The sequence below is a fragment of the Scyliorhinus torazame genome, chromosome 14 (assembly GCF_047496885.1).
Source record: "Scyliorhinus torazame isolate Kashiwa2021f chromosome 14, sScyTor2.1, whole genome shotgun sequence".
Lineage (NCBI taxonomy): Eukaryota > Metazoa > Chordata > Chondrichthyes > Carcharhiniformes > Scyliorhinidae > Scyliorhinus > Scyliorhinus torazame.
Window position 1 is genome coordinate 56,145,369 of NC_092720.1, and position 16,877 is coordinate 56,162,245.

General features: G+C 45.9%; 1 protein-coding gene across 2 annotated transcripts in view; it reads left to right on the forward strand.

Annotated features, from left to right (window-relative positions):
- atp11b (ATPase phospholipid transporting 11B) overlaps positions 1–16,877 on the forward strand; it is a 237,188-nt gene that overhangs the window by 58,421 nt on the left and 161,890 nt on the right. For both annotated transcript variants that reach the window (XM_072474212.1, XM_072474211.1), the window contains exons 7-9: positions 8,316–8,419; positions 8,555–8,602; positions 11,881–11,945. In XM_072474212.1, coding sequence (XP_072330313.1) covers positions 8,316–8,419; positions 8,555–8,602; positions 11,881–11,945 — 217 coding nt within the window. The remainder of the gene's footprint in view (positions 1–8,315; positions 8,420–8,554; positions 8,603–11,880; positions 11,946–16,877) is intronic.

Consider the following 16,877-nt stretch of genomic DNA (forward strand, 5'->3'; position numbering starts at 1 on the left):
TTTACCCTCCGCAGCAACTCGCACCATAGTCCCGCCTACAGAACCACCCCCCAACCTTTCCTCCCATTTCGCCATAGCTCCTGACGTGACACCCCATCCGCCTCCAGAATCCTTCTGTAAATCACCAAGACGACCCTCCGCTGACTGCAGCGTCTCCAGCAACGAGGAGGCCGGCGCTATTGAAGTCCCTCACCTGCATGTACCTGAAACTCTCACAGTGCCAGCCCAAACTTCTTGCCCAGCTCCTCCAGACTCTTAAATCACCCTCCCAGAAACAGATCCTTAATTTCCTTGAATCCCCCCTCTCTTCCCAGAACCTAGCGTCCATCCGCCCCGGCTCGAACACATAATTTCCCCTAATCGGCATCTCCCTGACCCAGCTCCCGACTTAAAATGCTGCCTAAACTGCCTCCAGACCTTCAGTGTGGCCACCATCACTGGACTCACCGAATACTGCCCTGGGCCAACCCCCTGCAAGAGCCTGCCTCTATAGTCACCCGCAAAACCTCTGCAGTGTCACCTTGTGGGACTCCTGTTTTACCTTCTAATATGAATTGGTAGTCTGGTTGGTGGGAGGTGTCAAAAATACTACTTTATTATTGTTAATTACTCAAATGCACTTGGATAAGAACTGAATAAAAACTTAGAAACAAAGTATCAACAACATAAAGATGTCAAGCATGTGGCAAGAAGCATAAAGCACAAACTTAAATCACTTTAACACAAACAAACAAAGATGATTCAAGAATTCAGGAACAAAGACCTCTACCACAAGGTCCTACTTTTAAGGGAATTCTTATAGAACATAGAACGATACAGCGCAGTACAGGCCCTTCGGCCCACGATGTTGCACCGAAACAAAAGCCGTCTAACCTACACTATGCCATTATCATCCATATGCTTATCCAATAAACTTTTAAATGCCCTCAATGTTGGCGAGTTCACTACTGTTGCAGGTAGGGTATTCCACGGCCTCATCACTCTTTGCGTAAAGAACCTACCTCTGACCTCTGTCCTATATCTATTACCCCTCAGTTTAAAGCTATGTCCCCTCGTGCCAGCCATTTCCATCCGCGGGAGAAGGCTCTCACTGTCCACCCTATCTAACCCCCTGATCATTTTGTATGCCTCTATTAAGTCTCCTCTTAACCTTCTTCTCTCCAACCAAATCAACCTCAAGTCCATCAGCCTTTCCTCATAAGATTTTCCCTCCATACCAGGCAACATCCTGGTAAATCTCCTCTGCACCCGCTCCAAAGCCTCCACGTCCTTCCTATAATACGGTGACCAGAACTGTACGCAATACTCCAAATGCGGCCGTACCAGAGTTTTGTACAGCTGCAACATGACCTCCTGACTCCGGAACTCAATCCCTCTACCAATAAAGGCCAACACTCCATAGGCCTTCTTCACAACCCTATCAACCTGGGTGGCAACTTTCAGGGATCTATGTACATGGACACCTAGATCCCTCTGCTCATCCACACTTCCAAGAACTTTACCATTAGCCAAATATTCCGCATTCCTGTTATTCCTTCCAAAGTGAATCACCTCACACTTCTTTACATTAAACTCCATTTGCCACCTCTCAGCCCAGCTCTGCAGCTTATCTATGTCCCTCTGTAACCTGCTACATCCTTCCTCACTGTCGACAACACCACCGACTTTAGTGTCGTCTGCAAATTTACTCACCCACCCTTCTGCGCCCTCCTCTAGGTCATTGATAAAAATGACAAACAGCAACGGCCCCAGAACAGATCCTTGTGGTACGCCACTTGTAACTGAACTCCATTCTGAACATTTCCCATCAACCACCACCCTCTGTCTTCTTTCAGCTAGCCAATTTCTGATCCACATCTCTAAATCACCCTCTATCCCCAGCCTCCGTATTTTCTGCAATAGCCTACCGTGGGGAACCTTATCAAACGCTTTGCTGAAATCCATATACACCACATCAACTGCTCTACCCTCGTCTACCTGTTCAGTCACCTTTTCAAAGAACTCGATAAGGTTTGTGAGGCATGACCTACCCTTCACAAAGCCATGCTGACTATCCCTGATCATATTATTCCTATCTAGATGATTATAAATCTTGTCTCTTATAATCCCCTCCAAGACTTTACCCACTACAGACGTGAGGCTCACCGGTCTATAGTTGCCGGGGTTGTCTCTGCTCCCCTTTTTGAACAAAGGGACCACATTTGCTATCCTCCAGTCCTTTGGCACTATTCCTGTAGCCAATGATGTCATAAAAATCAAAGCCAAAGGTCCAGCAATCTCTTCCCTGGCCTCCCAGAGAATCCTAGGATAAATCCCATCAGGCCCCAGGGACTTATCTATTTTCAGCCTGTCCAGAATTGCCAACACCTCTTCCCTACGTACCTCAATGCCATCTATTCTAATAGCCTGGGTCTCAGCATTCTCCTCCACAACATTATCTTTTTCCTGAGTGAATACTGACAAAAAATATTCATTTAGTATCTCGCCTATCTCTTCAGACTCCACACACAACTTCCCATCCCTGTCCTTGACTGGTCCTACTCTTACCCTAGTCATTCGTTTATTCCTGACATACCTATAGAAAGCTTTTGGGTTTTCCTTGATCCTACCTGCCAAATACTTCTCATGTCCCCTCCTTGCGAGGATGATTTGTTAGTCTAGCATTGGACATTACTTAAGATTGACAGGTGCCTATTAAACCTAGCTTAGTGTCTGCGTGCTCAGTCTTAGGAAAAGTACTGCATATGTTTTACACCTTTTGCTATGTCTCATAGCTTGGCAGAGACCTTAAGAATTGATTAGATAGCAAACAATACATTCTCAGTGCTGAATACAATGGTTAATTCATTATATGAGACAATGAGTTCCCACCGTCAAGATAGTTTTAATATTTATCATCAGTTACAAGCATTCACTAGCCCCTATATGAATAATACGAGACCCTATCAGTCCTCCCTTTGATTCTTCTAAACCTAATAGAATGAATCGCATTAAAGTAAAGTGAAGATGAAAATAAAAGCTAAAGGGAACATACTCGCAGTTGACTTTTATCATAGAATTTACAGTGCAGAAGGAGGCCATTCGGCCCATCGAGTCTGCACCGGCTCTTGGAAAGAGCACCCTACCCAAGGTCCACATCTCCACCCTATCCCCATAACCCAGTAACCCCACCCAACACTAAGGGCAATTTTGGACACTATGGGCAATTTAACATGGCCAATCCACCTAACCCGCACATCTTTGGACTGTGGGAGGAAACCGGAGCACCCTGAGGAAACCCACACACACACGGGGAGAATGTGCAGACTCCGCACAGACAGTGACCCAAGCCAGGAATTGAACCTGGGACCCTGGAGCTGTGAAGCAATTGTGCTATCCACAATGCTACCGTGCTGCCCTTATGGTCCCTTTGTTTAGGAACAGCCTTCAATGCTAGAATGGGCAATCCCTGAAAGAGTTACAAGCACTTTGGGCTAATAGTAAGAACGCTTATACCTCGTGGAGGTATTTGTTGAGGTGAATATAGAGGCACCAGGCGGGATTCTCCCAGCCCGGGGCTGGGCCGGAGAATCCCCGCAACCGGGCCCCGACGCCGGCACGCGATTCTCTGCAGATTCATGGGCCGAGTGGCCAATCTAAAAGGCAGAATCCCGCCGGCGCCGTCCACACCTGGTCGCAGCCGGGGGGGGGGGGCCTCCGATGGGGCCTGTCCCGCAATCGGGGTCCACCGATCGGCAGGCTGGCCTCTCGCTCCCTGGGCCTATTTTCATCTGTGTCGGCCCCTGAACACCTGCGCCATGTTGCGCCAGGGCTGGCGCGTTGAGGGAGGTCACCACGCATGTGCGGGTCCTGCGGTGCACAGTTCGTGCCGGGATGGGAAGCTGGAACAGCGTGAACTGCTCCAGTGCCGTGCTGGCCCCCTGTAGGGGCCAGAAACGGTACTCCCAGTGGCCCCTTCACGCTGTCGTGAAAGGCGGTGGCGTTTCCGAAGGCGTGGACTCTCTGCCATCGAATGGGAGAATCCCGCCCACCATTTTAGGGCTTCTTGCCATTCTCTCGCAGATGCATTTGATTATCAGAAACAAAACGTACGTAGCAAAAATGACTATAAAGAACATGACCAAGCCTTGCACCACTGAGGCTCCCAAGGACCCTAGCCACACAGCAGCCCAACCCTTAAAGGGTGCTGGACTCTGATTGCTTGATTTTTTTCAACCTCCTTATGGTTGTGTTTTACCAAATTAGTGATCTCTTCGGAGCTATCTGGAATGTAAGTTCAACATTCTAACCCAATCAGGGCACATGTCCCACCTCTCTCGGCGAGAATGTAATCAAGAGCCATTCGGTTTTGCAAGGCCATTGCAGATGGGTAGCATTTCGGTGGAAATCTTGATTAGACTGCGGAGGTATCACGAGCTACCTCTTCTATGGTGACTGCCATTTTATTAAATTCTTTAGCTACCTTGGCATCACCATAAAAAGGAACAAACAAAGTGAGCAACTTGTCATGTGCACAGTAATGTCACATTTACTTCTTCCCCCCGCTACCTCTAATAGAGAAGTGGAATGACAAATAGAGGTTATCACGTTCCCCAGATAACATGATCTTGACCAAAAACGTGGAAGCTGAGGATAGGCTCTGTCATCACAAACAAAATAAGTACAATTGTAGGAAGTAAAGTGAGCAACATCCTCTGGATACCAGCGGTCTGAGAAATTCCCACCGGCAGTAGAATTGTATAGGCCGGTCAGTGAGGAGGAACCGAGCGCAACCCTATTTGCCTTAAAATAGTGGAGTATATTTGTTAGCCCAACTTACATTAAAATAGTGGGTGCAGTTACTATATCCCATCTCCAGTCCCTTAGGGTGATGACTTGTCAAGCATACGGACCCCTTCTGAATGAAGGTGGTTGAGAGGTTTATATAGGGAGGATTCTGGTCCTTGTCTTCGTTGGGCTGGTACCAATTTGAAAAGGTAGTCAGCGGGTAACCTGCAGATCTCCACAATTGAACCCTCTTTCTCAGGAAGACCCAGGAGTTGGTTCCCCTACATGCGCCGGCTCCTTCATGAGCTTGGGAAGAACGGACGATGCTTTGGAAAATTTCTGATGTTTCAGAAATATTAAAAAGAATAGACAAAAAGGGAATACCTTCCTCTGAGTGGGTGGGAGTAACAATGCATACCCAACTATTGGAGACATTGAAATCTTTGGCATACACCTTCGACACATAAAGAAAATTGTTATTATTTCACTCCTTGCGAGCCTTTGTGGGTTGGCCATAGTCTGTTAAACTGAAAAGAGAACCAGAAATCAAAATGGCGTCAAACAGTTTTGCAGAAATTGGATTCGATCATAATGAGCTCTTTTAACGTGAGGCATGGATCCTGGACTTCTTTCCTTGGACCTTAGGTTGCGAGAAGCACCTGGTTAGGAAATGTGGAGTGTGGGAGGGGTCGACATGGGGGGCGGATGGAGCCGGCTTCTTATAGGGGGAGGGCATAAGGGCATTGTTAACGGCACCTCTGCCGTTCTCGCTGGCCAGGTACTCCGTGAGCCCAGTAGTGGTGTCGGCCTTGAGGGTATGGGGGCAGTGGAGGCAGCATTTCGGACTGGACGGTGCCTTGGCATGAGCACCGATCTGTGATAATCATAGTTTTTCACCTGGGGGGGGCTGGATGCGAGGTTTCGGGTGTGGCGGCAGGCAGGGATTGAGCGATTCGGTGACCTGTTTGGTGAGACAGTTTTGTGAAATTAGAGGACCGGGCTCTATTAGCTATCCAGGGGGAATGGTTTTGGGTACCTGCAATTCAGAATTTTGTGAAGAGAGGTGCCGTCCTTTCCTGGGTTACAGCCCTTGGGGTTGCAAGATGATGTGCTGTTGAAGGGAGAGATAAGGGAGGGGAACGTGTCTGAGGTCTACAAGAAACTAATTGGGAGGGGGCCACACTGGGGGATATAAAGCAGAAGTGGGAGGAGGAGCTGGGTGGGAGATGGATCTTTACTGCCTATACCCAGCCCGCCAACAACAGAGGGAGATTGTCCCACCTCAGCAAGTCAGCCTTCACCCTCCCCACCAAGCTAGTGAAATTAAACTTCTGAAGCCTGCCTAATCCCGGGCCACCTGACCCTTGGATACCTAAAATGAGATGCTGTCAAACAAAATGGCAGCCCCCCCCCCCCCCCCCAACCCTTGTTCCCACTCTTGAAGGGAGACTATAAAATACTCACTTTTCCCGAAGCTCAATTTGTATCCTGAAAGCGTCGCAAATCTCTGAAGCAACCCCATTATGCGTCCCTCCGAAATATACAACTTCATCTGCATATAAGGACACCCTATGTTCCACCTCCCCTCTCGCCTTCCACAGCCCCGAGCTCCCAGCGCATTGGCCAAGGGCTCTATAGCCAATGCAAACAGAAGAGGGGACATGGGGCATACCGGCCTCATACCCTGGTGCAATGCAAAATACCCTGAATTCATACCATTTGCTCCTTGTATAACATCTGCACCCACGCAACAAACTTCGGCCCAATCCAAAATTTCTCCAATACCGCCATCAAATAATTTTGCCCAATCAAACGCTTTCTCCGCAGCCAATGCCACCACCACCTCCGTCTCCCTTCCCTCTGTGGGAAAAAGCACTACATTCAACAGTCTCCACACATTCGATTACAACTGTCTTCCCTTTACGACCTGTTTTATTCTCCCCAATTACCTTCGGAAGGCAGCCCTTCAACCTTAATGCCAGCACCTTTGTCAATACCTTGGCATCTACATTCAGCAGAGGTATGGGTCTGTACGACCAACACTCCAAGGGATCCTTATCCTTCTTAAGCAACAATGAGTTGGAGGCCTGCCCCATCATTTGCGCCAAGACATCCCTATCCATCGCTTCCAAGAATATTCCCACCATCAACGGCGCCAGCCTTACTTAAACTTTTTATAAAGTTTGACTGGGAGCCCGTCCGGCTCCACTGCCTTCCCTGCCTGCATCCTCCCAATCGCCACCTTCCCCATCCTCCATCCCATCGGCTCCTCCCACCCTGCCCTCTTCACCTCCCCGAACCTTGGACACTCTAGCCCACCCAGAAACACCATCATTTCCCCTCATCCTCCGGTGGCTCCAACTTATACAGGTTCCTAATAATAATCTTTTTGTCACAAGTAGGCTATAATAACACTGCAATGAAGGTACTGTGAAAAACTCCTGGTCGCCACATTCCGACGTCTGTTTGGGTACACAGTAAGAGAATTCAGAATGTCCAATTCACCTAACAGCACGTCTTTCGGGACTTGTGGGAGGAAACCGGAGCACCCGGAGGAAACCCACGCAGACACGTTAGAACGTGTAGATTCTGCACAGACAGTGACCCAAGCTGGGAATCGAACCTGGGACCCTGGCGCTGTGAAGCAACAGTGCTAACCACTGCTACTGTGCCGCTGCTTGTTAAATGGTCATTAAATTTGTGAATGCAGGCTGCGACAAATGTGATTTTATTGGCATGTAGTTCGCTTGAATAGCAAGGTTTTAACTGAAATGGGAGTTGTGAGGTGGATGGATTATTCGTCAGGTGTTGAATTGTTTCCATGACTTGATCAGAATGTGGATGGCAGCGGTCTGAAGCGTTGTTCAAAATATTCCTGTATCTAGGAGGGAGCGCGGTCAAGGAAGAACAATACTATTGTTAGACCTGAACTATTGGACAACAAAGTTATTGGAAAAGTTTAGAAAACCTTTGGTTAAAGATGTGGTTTTAAAAAGCGCCTTTTGAAAGGTGAATGGATTTGAGGAGTGAATTCCACAATGGAATTTTATTGCCTAAACCAGTCAACACATTTAAAGAAGTAATTGGATTCTGAAATGGGGCTCACCCTCTGACCTATGGGTGGATGTGTTAATATGGATAGAACAGTCTTTATCAGTAATCATCTTGCGATTCGATTAAATGTTATTTGAGGAAAATAATTGGATGAATGAAAGTCACCATAGTCCCTGAGGACCAAAGGCTGCTCTCTCCTTTTGACAGAGCAGACTGGTGGTGATTTAACGAGGGTCACCACACCTCAGGTGGGGGAAAGGTTGAGAAGAGGTAGGGCTTCATGGGTAACCTCAGTTGGTTAGGGAACTGAACCTGTGCTGTTGGCGTCACTCATCACAAACCAGCCATCCAGCCAACTGAGCTAATCTGACCCCAGATAGGGGAAAGAATGCATATTCTCAAATTTAGTTCTGTGACACTTGCTTATGTGGTTTATTGAGGAGTAGACTTCATGCACATTTTTAAAATTTTGAGTTTTGTTATACTTTTCCTAGACACATCGTGCTGTTCCAGAAGTAGCTAAAATGCAGAATGTTCTTCAGCTAGACACACTGAGAGCTGTCATAACCTGCCTCCAGCCAGAACCAGACCTGTATAGGTGAGATCAAAGCATAGAATTGTACTGTACTAAATTTGATTTGGTGTCTGTGAATCTGTTTTTCTGTTAGCTTCAACTTTATTTTCTCTAAAACTATTTTTGCAGCATCAATATTTCATAACTATTTGTTTACAGATTTGTCGGTCAAATTACGATAAGAGGAAAGTCAAACGACATAGTAAGGTATGAGAATTTATACATTCTGGTTTGTAATAAAACTATAAAAAGACATAGAGTTAAAAATATTTCCCTATAAATTCTCCACAGCTTTGACGATAAGAAAATTATAAAACACTTAATTTGCCAAACATGGCAAGTCTGGGAATATTTTAGGATAAAAAGATCAACAATTAGTCAGAGCACATTAAGGGAAAAATGCTTAAAGGATTCCCCTGATTCACCACCAATCATTTACCAAACTACTGGATCCAGCAAACACCAGAAAAGCAGCCAATCAAAATGCTTAAGACTTTTTTGAACGTGACTTTAGCATGCTGTCTTGATTTGTGGCCCTGTCCTGTTTATACCTGTACAAAATACCTACACCACATAGTCTGCAGCAGTTCAAGAAGGCAGCTCACCACCAACTTCTCAGCAATTGGGAATGGGCAATAAATGCCTACCTGGTCAGCGATGCCCGCACCCCATGACTGCTCCCACCAAAGTAATTTATCCTGCCTATATGGTTTTAACCATAATGTTTCAAATCTGCAATAACGTATTCTTCCTGATCCTGCCACTCTTTCACAAGTTTAAGGTTTGAGTTCTGCTGCTTTAATATGCTATACCTTTAGTAGCATACTGCTTGCACCAGATCTGTTTTATCTTTTATTCCCCCACACAGCCTAGCTCAGATTCCTGCTTTTCCCTTCCCAAGGATGTGGCTACCATGTCAAATTTGGTAATTTCTCTCAATTGGTTGCAGCCTATTTCAATCACAGGAAAGCATATTCCCTTTGGAAGCTGCAATGCATTAACCCTATGCTTCTGGTGTGTATCAGGATCCTGAATAATCTCTGATATGTGCACATGCATTGTTATTGCCCGGGAAGTTTAAACCTCTGGGCTGATTTGCGCTGCCCATGAATGTCTCTTAGATTGATCCAGACTGAGCAACTCGACTCATTGACCCCTTCCCATGCACCCGACTGCGCGCAAGCCAGGGCTGTCCCGCACCTGCTCCAGCCTGAATGCCCATTCCCACCCCACCACTCACTTGCTCAAACCACACTGAAGGACATTTCCAAAGTCCGCTGAATACAGCAACTGATGCCCTTAAAGAGGGCATGTCCTCTGCACTTCCCCTTTTTGTCAGCCTTCTCCAGGATCGCTGCACCCAAACGGTAGCACAGTGGTTAGCACAGTTGCTTCACAGCTCCAGTGTCCCAGGTTCGATTCCCAGCTTGGGTCACTGTCTGTGCGGAGTCTGCACATTCTCCCCGTGTGTTTCCTCCGGGTGCTCCGGTTTCCTCCCACAGTCCAAAGATGTGCAGATTAGGTGGATTGGCCATGATAAATTGCCCTTGATGTCCAAATAAAAAAGTTTGGGTGGTGTTACAGGGTTACGGGGATAGGGTGGAGGCCTGGGCTTAACTGGGGTGCTCTTTCCAAGGGACGGTGCAGACCCGATGGGCCGAATGGCCTCCTTCTGCACTGTAAATGCATGCATTGACCTCTGCAGTCAGCAACAATGCAGCATTGCCACCGATTGGAAAATCTGGCCCATGATGTCTGCTTCTTCAAAATGTTCCTTGTACCAAATAGCAAAAGTAATGTAGGCTCAAGTGCCATATGCTAATATAATTTAAAAGCCCTGTAATAGTCCTCTATTTCTCATGCACGAGTGAAAGAGCAAGCCTATTTTATATGACGAGCAGTTTGCATTTACAAATTGCTCCTAAGCTGCTTTGGATCTCTTTTGGTCCCATTTAAAAAGGCGCCACACGATTTAGTACTGATCCAGAAACCAGCAATCTGTATTTAATTTCCTTTCTTTGGTGTTAACTGATCCCAACTAGAGCATCAATTGGGATACCAACATGGAACTCCGTACCTATGTGGTAGAGAGGAGAGAAAACTGTCCATGACATTTCATCTTCCAGTTTACCATATTATGTTCCACCTGTTAGGTTTTTGGCCACTCCGTTATCCTATTTATATCCCTTTTATAAACTCCTTGTATCCTCTTCACAACTTGCTTTTCTACCGATTTTTGTTTTATCGCCAAATTTTGCTGCAATACCCTCAGTTCATTCATTCAAGTCAGTAACATAGATCAGAAATAGTTGAGACCCCATCATTGATCCATGTGGCACAGCTTGCCAGCCTGAAATGACCCATTTATCCCAACTCCGATTCCAGTTAAGTAAACCAGTCTCCTATCCATTCTTATATAATACCCCAACACCAAGAGCTCTTATCTTGTACAGCAACTTTGTATGTGGGACCTTATCAAATGCCTTTTGGAAATAAAATTCATTGTCTGTACTGGTTCCTTTTTATGCACCTTGCTTGTTACACCCTCAAAGAACTCTAATAAATTTGTCGACTATGTTTTCCATTTTCATAAAACCATGTTGACTCTGCCTAATTGTAATTGTATATGATTTTCTAAATGGCCTGCACTTGGGTTGTAAAGACCTAATTCATGAGGAGTTAAAATGAGGCTGGAAGATTAGCTTAGTTGGAGCTGCAGGAATAATCTCCAGGGGAAATACCTTGTAATGAAAGACAGTTCTGAAATTGTCAGGCTGAGAGGAAAAAAGCTAAAGTAACCCTCGAGCTAAGATCCTTTTGGATTGGGGCCAGGAAAATTGAATGTCTACTTAATGAACAGTGGTCACACGAAAATATCTGTGAAGTGTATTTCAGTTGTTGCTAAAAGAAAGAAAACACATTTTCTATTTCAAAGTATAAGTTGCCTCCAAAGATGCTGTTTAGTTAATCATACTTGTAGTCTTTTGTTATAGTAAAAGTCATAAAATGTGAAATCTTGTGTCAGAAACTGCAGACATTGCTTATATGTGTCTGCCAATAGCATGTAGACTACCTGTCATTTTGTATTTGGTGTTGGGTGAGCTGATCTCTAGTCTATCTGTACCAGTCAGTATATGCTGTTCTCCATTGCTGAAATTCCATATTTCTTTCCCCAATATTGAAGAATATCCTGACTAAGCTGTCAAAATTACCACTTCAGAGCAGCTACACCTGTGGAAATTTGGCCCGCAGGCAGTTATCCTTTGTTAGTTGTGCCTTTTGGTAGAAATGGGGCATATTCTACAACAAGGGTTTCCTTTCAGAACTGTTGCACGAGAAGACCAGAAATCACCTGCTTTTAAGACTATAATGGTTAATGCATTTTGTCTAGAAAAAGTTACTTAATTTCTATCCTTCTCGACAGACTATAAAGTTTAAATTGAAGCCTTGTTGAAGTATAACCTGAATACTTTGTGTTTCTTCAGACCTCTGGGACCAGAAAACCTTCTACTGAGAGGAGCAAGTTTGAAAAATAGCAGCAAAGTTTTTGGTACCAAAAGATTTGTTTCTGTTATTTTGTATCCACTTAACTGAATAAAATTAATTTTGACTAGACTACATTAAATTTTCAGTTTAAAAAAAAAAAAAAAAAAAATCTTGTCGCGTAACAAGTTTATATTTCAGTCAAATTAAAAAGTCATTTAAAATTCGAAAATATATCAATATATTCATTTGTCTGAAATGTATTGTAAGGTTGTTCTTGTTTAATATCTTTTTAATACTGTGAAACTAATATATTCAATGTTCGAAAAAGATATTCAATGAAATTGAGCATTGAGTTGAGCACCATTTCTGCTTCAAACGAACCTGGTAATTTGATTGTAAGTAAACTTCCAAATCTTAATAATTTGTTGCATTTCCATGTACAAATTTTAATATTTCATTGGGGAGAGTGGAAAGGGTTTACCAGGAGACAATTTTCAGTGGAAGTGTGTTGCATTCTGCAGGGTTGTTTCTTTGGTTTAACATTCTGCTATTGTCACCAGAGGTTGTGTTCTTACCACCTACCCTAAGCAGTTGAAGGGAAATCTGTAGGTGATGGTATGTCCATGCACTTGCTGCCCTGTGCTTCTAGGTGGTAGAGGTCACTGGTTTGAAAGGCGTTGTTAAAGAACTCTTGGTAAGTTGCTGCACTGTACTTTGTAGATGGTACATACTAGTGTCCCAATGGTGGAGGGGGTGAATACAAAGAAATGTACAGCACAGGAACAGGCCCTTCGGCCCCCCAAGCCCGTGCCGACCATGCAGCCCGACTAAACTACAATCTTTTCCACTTCCTGGGTCCGTATCCCTCTATTCCCATCCTATTCATGTATTTGTCAAGATGCCCCTTAAATGTCACTATCGTCCCTGCTTCCACCACCACCTCCGGTAACGAGTTCCAGGCACCCACTACCCTCTGTGTAAAAAAAAAAAACCTGCCTCGTACATCTACTCTAAACCTTGCCCCTCTCACCTTAAACCTATGCCCCCTAGTAATTGACCCCTCTACCCTGGGGAAAAGCCTCTGACTATCCACTCTGTCTATGCCCCTCATAATTTTGTAGGCCTCTATCAAGTCGCCCCTCAACCTCCGATGTTCCAGTGAGAACAAACCGAGTTTATTCAACCGCTCCTCATAGCTAATGCCCTCCATACTAGGCAACATTCTGGTAAATCTCTTCTGCACCCTCTCTAAAGGCTCCACATCCTTCTGGTAGTGTGGCGACCAGAATTGAACAATATACGCCAAGTGTGGCCTAACTAAGGTTCTATACAGCTGCAACATGACTTGCCAATTCTTATACTCAATGCCCCGGCCAATGAAGGCAAGCATGCCGTATGCCTTCTTGACTACCTTCTCCACCTGTGTTGCTCCTTTCAGTGACCTGTGGACTTTTACATCTAGATCTCTCTGACTTTCAATACTCTTGAGGGTTCTACCATTCACTGTATATTCCCTACCTGCGTTAGACCTTCCAAAATGCATTACCTCACATTTGTCCGGATTAAACTCCATCTGCCATCTCTCCGCCCAAGTCTCCAGAGGTGGTTTAGCACCGGGCTAAATCGCTGGCTTTGAAAGCAGACCAAGGCAGGCCAGCAGCACTGTTCAATTCCCGTAACAGCCTCCCTGAACAGGCGCCGGAATGTGGCGACTAGGGGCTATTCACAGTAACTTCATTTGAAGCCTACTTGTGACAATAAGCGATTTTCATTTCTTTCATTTTTCATTTCAAACAATCTAAATCCTGCTGTATCCTCTGACAGTCCTCATCGCTATCCGCAATTCCACTAACCTTTGTGTCGTCTGCAAACTTACTAATCAGACCAGTTACATTTTCCTCCAAATCATTTATATATACTACAAACAGCAAAGGTCCCAGCACTGATCCCTGCGGTACACCACTGGTCACAACCTTCCAATTAGAAAAGCATCCTTCCATTGCTACTCTCTGCCTTCTATGACCTAGCCAGTTCTGTATCCACCTTGCCAGCTCACCCCTGATCCTGTGTGACTTCACCTTTTGTACTAGTCTACCATGAGGGACCTTGTCAAATGCCTTACTGAAGTCCATATAGACAACATCCACTGCCCTACCTGCATCAATCATCTTAGTGACCTCCTCGAAAAACTCTATCAAGTTAGTGAGACACGACCTCCCCTTCACAAAACCATGCTGCCCCTCTCAAATACGTCCATTTGCTTCCAAATGGGAGTAGATCCTGTCTCGAAGAATTCTCTCCAGTAATTTCCCTACCACTGAAGTAAGGCTCACCGGCCTGTAGTTCCCTGGATTATCCTTGCTACCCTTCTTAAACAGAGGAACAACATTGGCTATTCTCCAGTCCTCCGGGACATCACCTGAAGACAGTGAGGATCCAAAGATTTCTGTCAAGGCCTCAGCCATTTCCTCTCCAGCCTCCTTCAGTATTCTGGGGTAGATCCCATCAGGCCCTGGGGACTTATCTACCTTAATATTTTTTAAGACACCCAACACCTCGTCTTTTTGGATCTCAATGTGACCCAGGCTATCTACACACCCTTCTCCAGACTCAACATCTACCAATTTCTTCTCTTTGGTGAATACTGATGCAAAGTATTCATTTAGTACCTCGCCCATTTCCTCTGGCTCCACACATAGATTCCCTTGCCTATCCTTCAGTGGGCCAACCCTTTCCCTGGCTACCCTCTTGCTTTTTATGTACGTGTAAAAAGCCTTGGGATTTTCCTTAACCCTATTTGCCAATGACTTTTCGTGACCCCTTCTAGCCCTCCTGACTCCTTGCTTAAGTTCCTTCCTACTTTCCTTATATTCCACACAGGCTTCGTCTGTTCCCAGCCTTTTAGCCCTGACAAATGCATCCGTTTTCTTTTTGACGAGGCCTACAATATCTCTCGTTATCCAAGGTTGCCGAAAATTGCCGTATTTATCCTTCTTCCTGACAGGAACATGCCGGTCCTGAATTCCTTTCAACTGACACTTGAAAGCCTCCCACATGTCAGATGTTGATTTGCCCTCAAACATCCGCCCCCAATCTAGGTTCTTCAGTTCCCGCCTAATATTGTTATAATTAGCCTTCCCCCAATTTAGCACATTCATCCTAGGACCACTCTTATCCTTGTCCACCAGCACTTAAAAACTTACTGAATTCTGGTCACTGTTCCCCAAATGCTCCCCTACTGAAACATCTACCACCTGGCCGGGCTCATTCTCCAATACCAGGTCCAGTACCGCCCCTTCCCTAGTTGGACTGTCCACATATTGTTTTAAGAAGCCCTCCTGGATGCTCCTTACAAACTCCGTCCCGTCTAAGCCCCTGGCACTAAGTGAGTCCCAGTCAATATTGGGGAAGTTGAAGTCTCCCATCACCACAACCCTGTTGTTTTTACTCTTTTCCAAAATCTGTCTACCTATCTGCTCCTCTATCTCCCCGCTGGCTGTTGGGAGGCCTGTAGTAAACCCCCAACATTGTGACTGCACCCTTCTTATTCCTGATCTCTACCCATATAGCCTCACTGCCCCCTGAGGTGTCCTCCCGCAGTGCAGCTGTGATATTCTCCCTAACCAGTAGCGCAACTCCGCCACCCCTTTTACATCCCCCTCTATCCCACCTGAAACATCTAAATCCTGGAACGTTTAGCTGCCAATCCTGCCCTTCCCTCAACCAGGTCTCTGTAATGGCAACAACATCATAGTTCCAAGTACTAATCCAAGCTCTAAGTTCATCTGCCTTACCCGTAATACTTCTTGCATTAAAACATATGCACTTCAGGCCACCAGACCTGCTGTGTCAGCAACTTCTCCCTGTCTGCTCTGCCTCAGAGCCCCACTGTCCCTATTTCCTAGTTCTCCCTCAATGCTCTCACCTTCTGACCTATTGCTCCCGTGGCCATCCCCCTGCCATACTAGTTTAAACCCTCCCGTGTGACACTAGCAAACCTCGCGGCCAGGATATTTATGCCTCTCCAGTTTAGATGCAATCCGTCCTTATATAGGTCACACCTGCCCTGGAAGAGCTCCCAGTGGTCCAGATAACGGAAACCCTCCCTCCTACACCAGCTGTTTAGCCACGTGTTTAGCTGCTCCATCTTCCTATTTCTAGCCTCACTGGCACGTGGCACAGGGAGTAATCCCGAGATTACAACCCTAGAGGTCCTGTCTTTTAACTTTCTGCCTAGCTCCCTGAACTCCTGCTGCAGGACCTCACGCCACGTCCTGCCTATGTCGTTAGTACCAATATGTACAGCGACCTCTGTCTGTTTGCCCTCCTCCTTCAGGATGCCCTCTACCCATTCGGAGACATCCTGGACCCTGGCACCAGGGAGGCAACATACCATCCTGGAGTCTCTTTCACATCCACAGAAACGCCTATCTGTGCCCCTGACTATAGAGTCCCCTATCACTAGTGCTCTTCTGCGCTTTGACCCTCCCTTCTGAACATCAGAGCCAGCCGTGGTGCCACTGCTCTGGCTGCTGCTGTTTTCCCCTGATAGGCTATCCCCCCCGACAGTATCCAAAGGGGTATACCTGTTCGAGAGGGGGACAACCACAGGGGATTCCTGCACTGACTGCCTGCCCTTTCTGGTGGTCACCCATTTCTCTGCCTGCACCTTGGGTGTGACCACATTTATACAACTGCTATCTATGACGCTTTCCGCCACCTGCATGCTCCTAAGTGCATCCAATTGCTGCTCCGACCGAACCATGCGGTCTGTGAAGAGCTCCAGTTGGGTACACTTTCTGCAGATGAAGCCATCCGGGACGCGAGAAGCCTCCCGGATCTGCCACATCCCACAGTCGGAGCACTGCACCCCTCTAACTGACATTGCGCCAATTAAGTAGTAAATTAAAGTTAAAAGTTTAAAAAAAAATTTTTTTTTTAAGGTTACTGTTAACTGTCTGTTTCCTAGCACTAGATTTCTACTATAAATGTGAAA